The sequence below is a fragment of the Nannospalax galili genome, unplaced genomic scaffold, assembly GCF_000622305.1.
Source record: "Nannospalax galili isolate Female #2095 unplaced genomic scaffold, S.galili_v1.0 scaffold957, whole genome shotgun sequence".
NCBI lineage: Eukaryota > Metazoa > Chordata > Mammalia > Rodentia > Spalacidae > Nannospalax > Nannospalax galili.
The window spans coordinates 1,432,686-1,449,178 of record NW_008340047.1 but is presented as its reverse complement, the minus strand read 5'-3'; the positions used below and the strand labels follow the sequence as shown (position 1 = coordinate 1,449,178).

General features: G+C 42.2%; 1 protein-coding gene across 1 annotated transcript in view; it reads left to right on the top strand.

Annotated features, from left to right (window-relative positions):
* The window catches only part of Nup93 (nucleoporin 93), a gene marked incomplete in the record, with an annotated part of 103,868 nt that overhangs the window by 70,406 nt on the left and 16,969 nt on the right, over positions 1-16,493 (top strand). Inside the window, 3 exon segments of the mRNA XM_008834925.2 lie at positions 6,174-6,248; positions 8,525-8,614; positions 10,038-10,177. Of these exon segments, the coding sequence (XP_008833147.2) occupies positions 6,174-6,248; positions 8,525-8,614; positions 10,038-10,177 (305 nt within the window).

Sequence of the window (16,493 nt, the reverse complement as noted above, 5' to 3'; positions counted from 1 at the left end):
GGTCATTCGATGATCTGTTCCTCAGGGGTCACATGGGCTTAGGAGGAGTCCCTGGCTCCTTTCTTTTACCAATTCCATCTATGTAAAGATAAGTCAAAGGTCCTACTTGACCATGGCTGGCCTCCCTTGGAAGCATGGAGGGAATGTTTTCTCTGTGTTGACCCTCTTTGTAGACTGGACACTGGTTCAAGTTCATCTGGTGGGGTCTCTACAGCCTCCTTGATCAAGAGGACAGGTGGCTCACCACAGTTACAGGACATTTTGAGAGATGCTCCGTAGGCTGCTGAAACTTAGTCGACCTTGGAAGGCAAGGAGCAAAAACTGTCCTTTATGTCCCTCTGACCAGATCAGTATAGGCCTCAAAGTATGTCTGTTAAACATCCAAGAAAGTTAGTTCCACCAGTCTGGTACTTTTAATTACTGTGTGCCTTGTAGATAAATCTTGGGCAAAGACTAGTTGTTCTCAGATAAACCTTACCTAGACATATATTTCTTGATCTGGTATGTATAATTTTTCAGTAGATTGTTGGGATACAATGTATTTTTAACACATTCCCCCACATACACCCTTGGCCAACCTACCCCCACCCCCAAATTCCCCACCTTCTTGTCTAATGTTCTTTTTTAAATCTATAGAAGTTCAGTTAGGTGCTCTGCATTGTCTATAGGGCACAGTGAAGGTACCCTGGACTGTAGAAGAGTAATATAAAAATTGATGGGAAACCTTTTGGTGTCTGGGAGTGGGAAAGGTCCAACATCAGGGCCTGGATGCACAGGACCATGTGTGGAGTCAACTCCTTAGCTGACCATCAAGGGAGGTACGAAAGACCATTCTTGAGAATCAGTCCTCCCAAGACTAGAAACTGCAAAAGACAGAAACCTCCTCTGTCTTCATTTTAAGTCTAACACAGGCAAAGCCACTGCCATACACAACTTGAGACCTCGGGAGGGTGTGGTAGGGAATGCAGCCACTCAGAGAAGGCTGAAACTCCATCCTCCAATCTTCTCCACCATCAGCCTACCACCATGGAGGACTATGAAACCATGGCTCCTGGTGGGGGACCACAGGTCCAGCTCATGGTGAGGGACCACAGCTCCTGTTTGTTTGGAGATAGGGTTAAGGTCTTACATAGTATGTAGCCCTGGCTGGCCTAGTAGCCCAGACTCACCTCACTCATAGTCCTCTTGTTTCTCATCCTCCCAGTGTTGGGATTACAGACATGAGCAACTACTCCTGCTTCCTTATAGTTTTCATTGCTTTTGTAGTTTTAAACTTTTCCCCTAAAGGTTATGTAGAAAAGTGTACAAATCATAAATATGGATTCAGTGATTACAAATGGAGCACATTTAAATAAAGAAGCACCTCAGAAAATCCCCTTGGTCCCCCTTTCAGATCCTTACCCCACTTCCAACAGTGGCACCACTACCCTGACTTCAGACATGATAGATTGGTTTTGCCGTTTGAACTTCATGTAAATAAAACCATAAAATGTGCTTGTTTGTAGCTTCTTTTGCATCACACTCTATTATATATCATTACATGTAGTGGTAAGCCATTTGTTTTATGACTGAATGGTATAACTATAACTTTGTTTACCCATTGTAGTGTTGATGGACATTTGGATATTTCCAGTCCTTGGCTTTGACAAATTATGCTATTATGAGCATTCTTACATCTTTCGGTGAAAGCATATATGTCTCTCTATTGAGTAACACCTAAAAGGAAATTGCTAGGTCAGAGTATATGCATGTGTTCATTCAGCTTTTTGGCTGGAGTTGAGGTTTTGTGGATGAGCACTTGCCTGGCATACACAAAACCCTGGGTTCAATCCCTAGCACCCCCCACCCCACCCCTGAAAAGTCAGCATTTTTGTTGTTGTTACTCTTTTGTTTGATAGGCATTGCCCCCAAATGTTTTTGTCAGTGTATCGTCTGCCTGCAGCGTGTGAAAATTGCATTTGTTCTCTGTCTTTACTGCACGTGGTGTGCTGTCTTTCAGAATCTAGCCATTCTGTGGTATGTAGAGACCTGTGTATTCACAGGCTCTTCCATGCCATTTCCTTCAGAGTGATAGAAAGACCTGTCATCTCCACGTCACTCACTCTGTACACTACAAAATGTGAAGAACAGCAGGCAGGCTTCAGAATTCAGCAGGCCTTGAACCTGCGCCTGACTTTTCTCTCTTTGTGTTATAAGAAATGGGAACATATATAAAGTCCCAGCCTGGTGCCTGGCATAGAATGAGTACTCACATGTTACCATGTTACCATGGGTATTAGCATTTGGAAAGTAACACATTATTAAAGTCAATTAATTTTTTTTTTAATTTTATGTATATGAATATTTTTCCTGCATGTAAGTGCACCCATGTGTGAAATGCCTACAGAGGTCAGAAGAGGGCATCTGATCCTCTGGAACTGGAGTTAAGGCAGTTGTTAGCTACCATGTGGATGCTGGGAACTGAACCCAGGTCCTGTGCAAAAGGGCCCAGTGCTCTTAACCTCTGAGCCATCTCTTTGGCCCGTATGGTCAATTATTTTAATATGGAGCCTTTCTCTCTCTCTCTCTCTCTCTCTCTCTCTCTCTCTCTCTCTCTCGTTTTATAAAGTATTGCTCAGAAGGAAAAAATCCTGGTATAAATAGGGGGGAAAAAAAACAAAGAAGTATGACTTGGATGTGCAGCATTCTTTGGGGTACCATATTGTCAGGAGTTGTTGGAAGTCATAGCTCCTTTATTAGTAAGAGCTGACCTTATATTTGAAGGAAAATGTCCAAATTTGGATAATTTAATACAAAGCTAAGCTCAAGGGTTTTGCAAAACAAAATTTTGTGAGTAGAAATGAACTGGAATATGGTAGTTCTTCAAATGTTTCCCCCCAAGCCTTTCAATAACAGAAGAGCAGAGACACACCGGTAACGGTAATATTTCTCCCCGGTAAGTTTCAATAAAGGAAACAATGCTTCAGTAGCAGGAAGTCAGTTTGGAGAATTAGTGTTCTTAGTGCCACTGAAGAAAGAGAAGGTAGGAATTTAAAATTTTTTAGCTTTTTTGGGCTGGAGAGATGACTCAGCTGTTAAGAACACTGACTGTTCTTGCAGAAGACCCGGGTTCAAATCCCAGCACCCACATGGCAGCAAACAACTGTCCTTAACTCCAGTTCCAGGGGATCCGACAGTCTCTTCTGACCTCTGTGGGCATTGCACAACACGGGTGCACTTACCTACATGCAGGCAATACATGCATACACATAAAATAAAAATAATAAGAATTTTTTTTTAAAAAAAGTTTTAGCTTTTCAAGTGGTGGCCTGAATAAAAATAATGTACTTTATTGCAAGAAAGAGACTGGGAGCTATGTGCTTTTGTGCCTAGTTCTTACATATCTTAGTGTGTATAAGGACTTCAGTGTCTGGTTTGCATGAGAAGATGGGGAATTGAGCAGCGTGGGAGTTCCTGGATATAGCTTAGCTAAACAGTCAAAACTATTTTGGGGGCGGTGAGGGGGCTCAGTGGGTAAAAGCACTTGCTATCAAGCCTGACGACACTTATAAAGAGGTGGAAAGAGAGAACCAGCTCCACAAAATTGTCCTCTGACCTCCACGTGTTTGCTCTCGCTCTTGTTTTTTTTGTTTTGTTTTGTTTTGTTTTTTTTTTTAAAGAACCAACAATATTTAAAGTTGGATTTAACTTCAGTGTGGTTTGGTAGGCATGATGGTGTTTGGATGGTCATTGGGCAATCCCCAAATGCATTTTCTGGAAAGTGACTTAGAAAGCAACAGGCTTACTGGAGATGTTGGACTGAAGTATCGTTACATATAATACTGGACTAGTCTACACTGTAGTATGTGAACCTCAGTGAATGTGGAACGGCTGCTAATTTTGATAACGGACTTAATACCATATTTTATCAAGTGTCAGTCACACATCTTACCTACGCTTTAACATCTCTGAAATCCAGATGTCATATTCAGTGGTGGGTCGTAGTTTGACAGCATTCTTCTTTCTGGTATATAATATGGCATAAAGTGGCTTATATGACATGTGTGAAAATAAGTTATGCATTAGAGTTGGTGAATACAGTAAAATATAGATTGACAGTTTGAATTTGACAACCTCAGACTAGGTGATTCTAAGTGGTGTATTTTGGCTTCCTGATAGATTCCTAAGGGATGAACCTAGTTCTTATGTTGGGATTTGCTTAGGATTCCAAGTATAGAAAGTGCTCTGCAATTCTTTCAGAAAGATTTTTTAAACTTTTTTAAAATTTATTTTTATTTTAGGTGTATGAGTGTTATGCTTGCATGTTTGTAAGTGCACCTGTGTTATGCAAGTGCCCATGGAGGACAGAAGAAGGGGTTCAGATTCCCTGGAACTGGAGTTAAACAGACGGTTGTTAGTGCCAAGTGGGTGCTGGGATACAAACCCAGGTCTTCTGCAAGAAGAGCTAGTGCTCTTACTGCTGAGCCATCTCTCCAGTCCCCAAATTTTTAAAATCTCTGTTCAGCAAATCCTGTCCTTTAGTGGTATGAGCACTCTAATCTGGTGCACTTCTAGACACTCTCACCCTTGCCCCAACATAACCTCTATCGGCCCTCCACATTCTTCTAGTTCCCCTTTCAGGACTTTTATGTGTACATTTAGTGGGTTTTTTATTTTTTATCTTTATTTATTTATTTTTTTGGTCTTTTTGAGTCAGGGTCTTCCTGTGGCCCCAGCTGGCCTGGAACTCACTATGTAGCCTGGGTTGGCCTTGAACTCACAGAGACCTGCCTGCCTCTGCCTCCCAAGTGCTGGGATTAAAGGTGTGCACCACCACGCTCAGCCTGCATTTATGTGTTTATGTATGCCCTATCAATTTCCACTCACTTGTAAATGGCATCATTGTGTATTCTGGGCTCTACAGCTTGGTATTGTTTTGTGTTTTACTCACTTTAAGGTTTTTTTCTGTGTTACTGCATGTAAGTCTGTGCTGACTTTTCTTTTGGTGCTTGTAATAGCATTCCTTATAAGAATGAATCAAGTATTCTATTTGTTTTATGCACAAAGAGCACCAGTGGGGTTGCATTTAGAGTCTGGCTGTTCTGGTCCTCAGATTTTTTTTTTTTTTTCTCTAGTAGTACTGGGTTTTTATAACCAAATACTATAAATTAATCATTCTGATTCCTCTTTGTGTTCATAAAGGCAAAATGTTCCATTTCGGAATTAGCTTCTTCTTTCTGTGGTATCCCTGTGATTTGTTGTCATTCCTGAACACTTATTGGTGGGAATGTTTATTAGAGTTTCTTCTCCTCTGCCTAGACTGTACCTATGTGGGAAAAAGAGTTTTACATACCTGGATATACTTCCTATAATCATAGGTGCTAGATAAGTTTGCAGCTCCTTTCTGCTACCCCTACCTGTCCCAGAATGGCTGTTTTGTGAATGCCCTCCATTCCGAGAAGCCCATTCTCAGTCTGTGCTCTGGGAGACTGCTGTCTTTTCATAAACCTCCAGGCTCCTGGTGAGGCCTTCTTTTCTTCTCTGCTCTGTCTGCCTATCTTCCCTGCCTTTCTGGCATCTGGGTCCTTGCTTCTGTTGTCCACTTTTATACCCCATTCTGTCCTGTCACCCCTGCTATGACTTAATGTATAAGCAGTCTTTCCTCCTCAGAAAGACCAGAAGGTGGGAGGCATAAGGAACATTCTCCCGCTCAGCATGTGGGTGCCCATGTTCCCAGCCCTTAGGCAGCCCTGCCTGTGGAATTCCAGCTAGATGTCTGCCAGCCCCTCTATTCAGGAGCCACAGTACACATGCATCCTGTTGATGGATAATTGCCTTTATGTTTGGTAAAGTAGTGGCTTGGCCAAGGGCAGCTGAAGGAGAAGTGCTTTTGAAAACAAGGGCATTAGCAAAATTAATTTAAACGGAAAGTCAAGACTGAAAACCAACTACTTTTAAATGAATAAGTAAAAATTAGGTTTTTAGTATCAGCAAATATTTCTGGAGGCTGTTCAAGGATGGCTGAAACCATGGTGCCCTTGCAGAAGTGCCTTACTGCTGCTCTCTCCCTTACAGTTTTCCCCAGACTAAGTTCCTACACGTAACAGGTTAAAGCTGTAGATGCATTTATATGATCCTATGTCTTGAGTGATTGGGTACTGTTCTTAACTTATTCTGGATGTCTTTATCTATAGCCGAGTTACATCAGTGATGTGGGGCCCCCTGGCCGAAGCTCTCTGGATAGCATTGAGATGGCCTATGCCCGGCAGGTGAGTATACCTTTAAGGAAGATTTCATCTAGGAGAAGCCTGTGGTCCTCTGGGGTGTCAGAGCAAATAATGACTTCACATGAAAGTCAAACCTGAAAGCAGTGGGCTTCTTGATCACAGGATTGGTTAATATTTTACTGTGAATGCCACTGTAGAATTCTGTTAAATGGGGTAATCAAATGACTCAGACTCAATGTGGGGAAATTGAAATCTGCCCTCTCCACTGACTGGGCATTTCACTTTGCATTGTTGGCAGTAACTTACTGGGGAATGAAGCCTTGAGTAACTATACTGCATGGCAAATGGAGTCCTGTATTAATTGAATTACCTGGTTGGCTAATGGTTTGGTCAGAAATCCTTCTTTTACCCTTGTTGGATGGGGTTTTCCAAATGCTTTCTGCCTTGGTAAGCACAGTATGCTGAGCTCAACTTAGTGTTGGAGATGCTCCCCATGTGTTGAGGGCTGAGCTCCTGGGTGCTGGTCATAAGCATGCAGATGATAAGAGTGGATTGAGATGCTTTATGGTGAGCAGGCACTCTGTTGAGCTAAGTGCAGTACATACCTAGGGTTGATGCTGGGAATAAACCAGGGCCAGCCAAACGAGTATTTCAGTCTAATCGTCACATTCCTCCGTAAAGCCTCAAGACAGTGGATTGTCCTGCATGGCTTAGCCGTGACCAACTCCCTTGACCCTGAGAGGACACAGGAGCACATCTCTACACTGCTTGTTCTCCTGCCATCCTGCAGTGAGGTGCTTAGGGCAGAAAACAGGTGGCAGCTATAGAGGGGGCAAGGGATTATGAGACACTTTTAGATCCTATGCTCTTTACCAGAGGACTCCATCTACAGCTACCAGCAAATAAGTTAATGAAATTCTTCATTAACTGAAAGTCATGTAATAGCAGAAATCCTGATTAACCCTTGTTGAGAGAACTGTCCTAAATGCTTTTTAAGTATAGATATATTTAAAGTGAGAGTTAAAAGCACAGAGTGCACTCCACAGGGCAGGAGCAGAGTGGAGTTTCACAGTCTGCCCTTCATTCCACATTGCTACTTCAAACTCTAGGCAGCCAAAGCCCCTCTCAGCTTCCCACAGACGACATCTCCCTCCTTCCAGCTCCATATTTCACCGCTGGTCGTCATTTCCTTCTCTGCTTTTGGATCTCTATTTTTCCTAAATTATTTCCACACTGACATCCTTTGCATTTCACCTGGCCGACTCCCTTCATTACTGCGGCCACCACCAGGTCAGACCCAACAAATTAAGAGCTTCACAAGAAAGAAATTATGTAGCTTCTATATCTGTGAAGCTAAAACTCCATAGAATTTAACATTTTGCAGCACTTAGTATGCAATAAAGTCAGTTATCTGTTGACACGGCTTTTTTATCATATGTTGAATGCTGTGCCTTCCGAAGGGAGGCTCCTAAGACATGCTCATTGAGTGAATAAATACTGCGTATGGTTCAGAACCCTTTAATCTTTGCAACAGCCCTGGAAGCTAAATGACACCCCCCATTTAAAGTAGAGAAAGCTGAGGTTCCATGGGGTCACAATTTGCCTAACATCAGTTTAATCCTCAGTAGAGCAAGGACTTTAAAATACAAAGGAAAGTCTTCCCCACAAGTAGAACTTAGGCCTCATTATTTTAATATTTTATGACCGTATCCAAAGTAAAAATTGTCTTATAATTCAGGTATCATATCAAATCATGGTTATGGTTCTTTCTTTGGTGGTTTTCTTTCTGTATTTTTATTTTTGTGTGTAGATAGGTCAGAGGACAACCAGTGGGAGTTGGCCTTCTCCTTCCACCATGTGGGTCCCAGGGATTTAACTTAGGTTGTGAGTTAACAAACACCTGGCAGCAAACACCTTTTCCATGGAGCCATCTGGCTGGTCCCCAGAGATTCATTCCAGAAGTAGATATTTCAAATGTGTAGCCTTATTCTAATGCACATGAAGGGAGGCTGCAACCTGACTCAGTCCACAAACCCTGCGGGGGGGGGGGGGGGGGATGGGATTTAGTCCTCTGACCAGAATTTTAACAGACTTCAACATGATTCTTAGAAAGCAGCAACCACATTGTTCTGTGGTCCCGTCTTCCTCTTTGGCCACAGATCTGGAAAGTTGGCCTATGGATGACCCAGCTACTTTGAGAAAGGGAAGGCTTGCAGAATCTTCTGCTGACCATTTGCTGGCTTCAGAACTACTTCAGGAGATCTTAAAAGGAATTGAGAATAGAAATCATGCTGTTTCTTTGCTTTCTAATATTTCAGATTTATATCTATAATGAGAAGATTGTGAGTGGGCACCTGCAGCCTAACCTCGTGGACCTTTGTGCTTCCGTTGCAGAGCTGGATGATAAGGTAGTGCCCAGAGCTAACCTGAGTGAAAGTGGAAGTCCAGTGTCCAGATGAAATTAGCAGCCTGCTGGCTTGGTTGCAGTTTACTAGAAGGACTGTTCTGTGGAATAGAAGTCTGCTTTTTCAGAGTTTTATTTTATATAAATTTGGAGTGATTGTTTTCATGATGGCTTTTAAAAAATACATCTTCAAAAGGCCCAGCCAGGATCAATTAAAAATCACTACAATGCTCAAGCTCTCTGTGGGCTCTGACTCCTTATTCACTGTTCCCTCCCTTAGACAACCAACAGACTCTCTTTAAAGAGCCAAACGGCAGAGGTCATGTCGCTTGTACAAGGTCCTTGAACTTGACTTGTCCATTCCTCTGAATCCTTTCCTTCATTTTTATTCTCCTTGTACTCTTTTTCCCTGGCCACCTTTCTCCTCTGGAAAGAAAAGATAATGGGGCGGAGGTTATTGGAAGGAGAGGTAGATGGGATGGGGGTGTTAGAAGGGAAGAGGGATGGGGCTGTGGTGTTGGAGGGTTCTGGGAGAAAGGCAAAATGGAGCAAAGGCTAGCTAGTACAGGAGCAAAAGTACCCATACACCAATTTTGTTCATTTTTTCAAAAATGTATCTTTTTCCAGTGGTAAAAATATAAGTCAGTACAAACAGATTGAAAGAAGAAAGTAAGTTCAGCAATCATATCTGGTTGAATATTATACACAGCTTTTACTTTTGAAGGAGACCATGAAAACAGGCTTTTCTGTTTGGCATGTCTCTGGTGGTGGTGTCTTAGAATATTACCAAGGGGTCAGGGAACACATTTTAAGGAGAAACAGCCAGGGGTGAGGAGGCCCACTGGGTAGGGCAACACAAAGGAAAGAATGCTGCTCCTTCTTGGAGGTACTTTTGGAAAGAGTGAGTGGGAGGGAAAATGGGAGGCTGTGGCACTTGCTCATAAAACAGGGCTGCCACGGTGGCCCCAGAAAGCTGCTGGGAGGACAAAACCTGTATTATTTAGGTTAAACTCTTATTTTAAGCCTTAAGAAACTTAAAGAACCCTGTAAGGACTGAGAGTTAACACTTTCCTTTAAATTCTTAGAGCTCTAGATGATTATAAATGTATTCATGCTCTCTTAAGGCATAACCCACTGAGATTCAGTTCTTGTTACTTTCATGTTCCAGTAATGATGGAGGAGGCTTGTCAGGCCTGGCATGGTAATTGTTTGAAAGCCAGCTTCAGGCAGGGCAGAGGTGCTTACCAGTAGACAGAACTCTAGTGGTTGACAGAGCAGAGGCCCATCCACACCAGGTTTGGGCCTGGGTAGTCGAAGATAGAAGACTTTAACTTTAACCCTTTCTCATCCTGCCTGCCATTGAAGTCAGAGCCACATAATTTCTCCATCCCTACAGCATTGTCACATGCAGTCTCATTTGTATGCAGAGCATTTCTGACATGTGGGCCATGGTAAAACAAATGACAGATGTGTTGTTGGCACCAGCAACTGATGCCCTGAAGAGCCGAAGCAGCGTGGAAGTACGCATGGAGTTTGTCAGGCAGGCCTTGGGGTACCTTGAACGGAGGTAAGATTACTGAAGTACAGTAGGTGCCGGCTTTCAAATACTCTAAAGTCAGCTGTTTCTCAGGTTTTTTGTAGTCCTGGGGCTAAGTGTGCTATAGCTGGGTGCTTTAAACCGACAGTAGCTGAGATAATCAGAAACCATGGAGCCATCTGGCTGGTCCCCAGAGATTCATTCTAGAAGTAGATATTTCAAATGTGTAACCTTATTCTAATGCACATGAAGGGAGGCTGCAACCTGACTCAGTCCACGAACCCTGCACCTGGGGGGGTATTCAGTCCTCTGACCCGAATTTTAACAGATTTCAACATGATTCTTAGGAAGCAGCAACCACATTGTTCTGTGGTCCCGTCTTCCTCTCTGGTCCCTGCCTGTGGCCTCCTCTCCTAGGACTGCCTTGCTTCTGTTCCTCAGGTATTTGCAAGACTGGACTAGTGATTAGCTTTGGTGTATTGGCCACAGACTGTCAGGACTGTTTCTACAGCTAATGAAGTTGTACATGGGAAGTGATGGCAAGGGGGAGCTCTGTTGACATTGCTTTTTAGTTCTTTGTCACTTAACACAGAGACATGCTGGTTAGTTCGTCATTTCTTGGGTCATAATCCTATTCCCTCATGTGGTTCGGCAATTACTTCTCAGATTCCTTTTTTTTTCTTAGAGAATTTTAACTCTTTCTCTGGCAGTATGACTACTTTGAAACCTTAGGAAGACCCCTCTAACCTTACTTTCCACTGGCCCTACCCAGTTAATCCTTTAGTCAGGGCCTTGCACAGCTACTGAGGCCTGTGCTTTGTGCCTGGACTTTTTTGCCACCTCCTTACTAATCCATTGGTTGCTGAAGGGTTTGTGGCTATGTCTTTGTGCCCTGACTATTGTCTCCTTCATTAATAGGGCCTGTGCTATTCATCCTTCTCTGGAGCTCTGAATGAGCCAACAAGGATTCTGATGAGTGTGCAATAGACTCTATTTTAGAGTCAGGATGCTGGGTGTCACCCTGCTGGCTTGAGAAGAGAAAGCCCAATTGAGTACACTAGCTAAATTGCAGCCCTTTGCCACAGCCTCTGTACCTGCGATGGCCTTGTGGTGTGGTGACTCTTTGTCAACAAAATAATATTTCATTAAGAAATTCCCTTGTGCTGGGCGTGGTGGTGCACACCTTTAATCCCAGCACTTAGGAGGCAGAGGCAGGCAGATTTCTGTGAGTTCAAGGCCAGCCTGATATACATAGGGAGTTTCAGGATAGCCGGGGCTACAGGGAGACCCTGTCTCAAAAAGACCAAAAAAAAAAAAGTTTCCTGTGGAACGATGGCTCCATGGTTCAGAGCACTGGCCGTTCTTGAAGAAGACCAGGTCCAATTCCCAGCACCCACATGGCAGCTAATAACCCTCTGAAACTCCAGTTCTAGGTGATCCGACACCTTTTTCTGACCTCTGTGGTCAATGCACAACACGGGTGCACATACAGGCAATACACTCATACACGTAAAATATTTTAATTTTTGAAAAAAGTTCCCTTGATGTAACTAAAGGAATTCAGACATGATACTGCAGGGAACTGGGTTTTATATCAAATACTATGTTAATTATACCTTAGCTGGATGAAAAGAACACCATCTAGTGTGTACTCACTAGCCTCCATTCCTTTGTTAAGAGAAATCTGAACCTCCAGAGGTTTTTCTTTATTCCTCTAGGCTTGTGTGTAAAGATTTCATAAGCTAATTCTACAGGGGTAGGAGAGGTGGCTCAGCAGTTAAGAACACATACTGCTGTGCAGAGGTCCTGAGTTTGCTTCCCAGCACCCGTATTGTCAGGTGGCTCAGATGCCTGTAACTCCAGTTTCAGCAGGACCCGATGCCTCTGGCCTCCAGTGGCACTTGCACTCACATGGACGTACCTACATACACACATACGCACATACATAATTAAAAATCATCTTAAAAAAATAATTGGTCAGGCTTTAACTAAACTTTTGTGATCAAGTGTTGATGGTACTGATTTATGACCACAAAGAACTTAATATATGTAGTAATATTTACTCAGTATTAGCCAGCAAAGTATGAGCCAGAATTTCTTACACCATATAGAAATCTTAAGGACTTTTTACATGTGTAAGTATGTATGGTGAACCTCATCCTTAAACCATCACTTCAGCTACCAGGCTGTGTTCCTTTGTTGATATCTCTGCTAAACTATCTTATTTCATTTTATTATTTCAAAAATTTATGTGAATCTTTGCAATTTTCATAGAATATAATTTGATGATATTTAGATCTTCATTTCCCCCCCCCAGCCCAATTCAGTGTGTTCCACTGTATACACAACACGGTCTGTAGAGTCTGATTTGTGTTCCCACATGTATATCTCATTTTATTGTTTGTTCCGTTTATTTTTATTTATTTTTATTTTGTGTGTATGGTGTATTACCTGCATGCATAAAAGTGCACCCATGCATGCAATGCTTGCAGAGCCAGAAGAGGTGTCAGATCCCTTAATCAACAGACAGTTCTTAGCCACCATATGGATGCTGGGAACCAAACCTAGGTCCTCTGCAAGAACAGCCAGTGCTCTTAACTACTGAGCCATCTCTCCCAGTCCCTAGTTAAATTGAACTTTTAAAAATGCCTTAAAGTTTTCTGTCCATGGTTGCCAAAGTCTTTTCTTCATTCCCTCAAGTGCCATCAATTTCTCATGGCATTCTTTTCAAAGTTTCACTGTCACCTTTTGATAAGTGGACTATTTTAGAACAACTGTGTTCAGTTTTACAGTATTTCTGTAGGTGCTATTCTGCTGACAGTATACACACAATATTTCAAGTTGTGGAATGTGCCAGATGGCAAAGTAGACCTAGTCCCAAATATTTTTTTACATATAAGGCAAAAAATGTTGAGAAAATATAGGGTTAGCTTGTCTCTTCCCTTCCACATTCCAAGGTTTGAGGTAGGATATGTTTTTCTTAGTTCTCAGAGAATTTAGGCATCTTTAATGTAAGCACCTGCCAGCACACAAGTTGTTTGAATGAAAATTGGAAGAGATGGGCTCAGGCATCTGTTTGTTCTGGCTGCCATGGGAGCTCTCTTTTACCCTATGCTTTTAAAGACGTCCATGATGGGGAGATCATTACATTGGTCAAGTTAAATTGTGCTTCTTTTCCATCACAGAAACAATATATGCTTCTTACAGGAATTTTGTAAGGTGCCAAAAAGAAGACCTAAAGAAAAAGAAGGGAGGCCCTGTTCTCTTGTTACAGTTTCTTCCCTTTCACCATAGTATTTTTTTAATTTTAATTTTTTTCCACAGTTATGATCCAAGTATATATAATATGTAGGTTTTTTTTTTAATTTATGTGTATGAGTGTATTGCCTGCACCCGTGTCGTGCAGTGCCTGTGGTGTCAGTAGAAGGTTATGGATTCCCCTGGAATTGGAGTTACAGATGGTTGTTAGCTGCTGAAGTGAATTTTAGACTAGGAAAATGCTTATGCTGCATAAACATATCTAAACGCAGAGATAAATTGCACCCTGGAGTAGAGGTAAGTATTTTAAAATTTTATATTCTTAATAGGAACCATGTTGTAATTTAACAATTTTAGCTTACATAAGAGCTTACTTACAAGTCAATTTGATATCTAGTAAGTCGCTATTTAATAATGGTTCCCTTAGTATTAAACATAACCACACAGCCATCTCTCCAGTCCTATAGTATGTAGTTTTATATATCTTGATTTCTAACTCTGCTATCATTTTTACTAACTGCATCAAATTCCATCATCTGTTTTCTGTAAGTGACCTTTAGTTTGTTCTCTTTCTCTCTATCTCCTCCCTGCCTGCGTGCTCTCACTGTATTTAACTTGGTATTGGTGTTGTGCATCTTTGTGCTAATGGAACATCAGACATTTTTGAGGCAATCTGTTTTGGAAAAGAAATGTTTAGAAAGTTCTTTATTGTAGGCCAGTTGTGGTGGCGCACGCCTTTAATCTCAGCACTCGGGAGGCAGAGGCAGATCTCTGTGAGTTCAAGGCCAGCCTGGTCTACAAAATGGGTTCCAGGACAGCTCAAAAAGACCAAAAAAAAAAAGTTCTTTATTGTATTAGCTGAATATTTGGATGATTGTAACTTGGATCATTTAATGTTGGTGCAAAGCACTTAAAAAGAGACATACTGAGGCTGGAGAGATGGCTCAGCGGTCAAAAACACTGGTTTTTCTTGCAGAAGTCCCGGGTTCAAATCCCAGTACCCACATGGCAGCTAACAACTGTCTGTAACTCCAGTTCCAGGGAATCCAACGGCCTCTTCTGTCCTCACAGGCATTGCACGACACGGGTACACTTACCTATATGCAGGCAATACACTCATACACATGAAATAAAAATAATAAATAAAATGTTTAAAAAAAAAAAAAAGCTGGGCATAGTGGCGCACGCCTTTAATCCCACCATTCGGGAGGCAGAGGCAGGCGGATCTCTGAGTTCAAGGCCAGCCTGGTCTACATAGTGAGTTCTAGGATAGCTGGGGCTACAGGGAGACCCTGTCTCAAAAAGACCGAAAAATAAAAGAGACATACTGGCAAGTAGGGAAGTGAGAAGACGGGAGCATTTTGCAGTCAGAAAGGACCATCAATGGAAACTAAATTCACATGACCTCTCAAGCATTGCCTCACAGATTACTTATTAATTACAAAGAGATTAATGTACATTATCATGGGCTAGTAATATAATGGAAAGATCTGGTCAACACCTGATAGCTAAGTGAGCCATATCTAGTAGTTACCAATATCAGACCCTTGTGAGACTTGCTGGGAAGAATTACTCAGGGAAACCATACAGTTATTGGCAACAACTGGAGTCTGAGTTGAATCATGGAGAAGGATGTAGCTTGTGGAACATTCTATCAGGCAGCTGTCCTGGGTTTTCTAAATAAGGTGGGTGTCATGAAAGGTAAACAGGTAGGAGAACTCCTTAGGTTAAGAGGAATGAAAGTGGTATGGCAGTTTGTTGCCTTGTATTTCATTAATTGGATCTTTGATTTAGAAAGAAAGCCACCTGTTAGGCCTATTAACTCATGCCTATAATTCTAGCACTTGGGGGCGGAGGTAAGAGGGTCACTGGGTACAAAGCCAGCCCTAACTACATCATGAGTTCCAGAATAGCCTGGGCCAACAAACAAAACAAACAAAAAGGAGAGAGGGTGTCCTAGTTTTTTTTTTTTCATTGCTGTGACAAAATACTCTGACCAGTACTAACTTAGAGAGGAAAAGGTTTATTTGGCTTACATCTCCAGGGTCACAGTTCATCAGAGAGCCCAAGGTAGGAACTCAGGGCAGGAACCTGGAGGCGGGAACTGGAGCACAGGCCATAGAGGAAGGCTGCTCCCCTGGCCCTTGCTCAGCCTGCTTGCTTATATAACACAGGCCCACCTTCCCAGGGGTGGCACCACCCACAGTGGGCTGGGTACTCCCACATCACTCAACAATCAAGATGCCCCATGGACATGGCCACAGGCCAGTCCAATGAAGGCAATTCCCCAATTGAGGTGCCCTCATCACAACCCAGGTGTGTCAAGTTAACACTAAAGCTATCCAGCACAGAGGGAGAGACAATATGAAATCAAGTCAAGTCCCTGACTAAGAAACTTGACTATGGCTTGCTTATATTTAGTAATAGCTTGTTAATGTTCACTTTCCAGGTATCACAGTATTTAGGCTGGGTAGGAAAATACCCTAGCTCTTAGGAGCTACATGGTTGAACTATTTGTAGGGGAGATAGCCCTGATTTTTATAATTAAAAATTTGGTTCGGGAAAAACAACATATTTGAATGTGTGTTTGGGAGTAGTATAGGGTATGTAGAAATAGGAAACACATACGTGAACCCACCCCATCAGTAACAACTGGTCGATCTAGGTAAAGGACTATCTTGACTTTTTATGTGTTTGAAATTCCTTAAAATAGAAAGTTTAATAAAAAGCAAACTTGACTAGAACATTAGGCTATGAGCTGGAACAATTATTCTGTATCCACCCTTAAAGCAGTTGAAGTCCTCAGCTGGAATTCTTTGGAATACCCACAGCAATGAGAAGTCCTTATAGTGATAATGGAATTTGCTGATTAAGCATGAGCTGTTTATCTTCTGTATGAAGTTTTAAATCCAGGCCACACCCTGTAGAGCTCACAATCTAATGTTCTAGATAGGGACATAGATGTGTGTAATACATGTTGCCAACTTTCCTTTTTTTCTTTTTTGTTTGGTCCTTTTGAGACAGGGTCTCCCTGTAGCCCCAATTTTGAATCATGTCATGCCACTGGGAGGAAGCGTAGCTGGGTCTG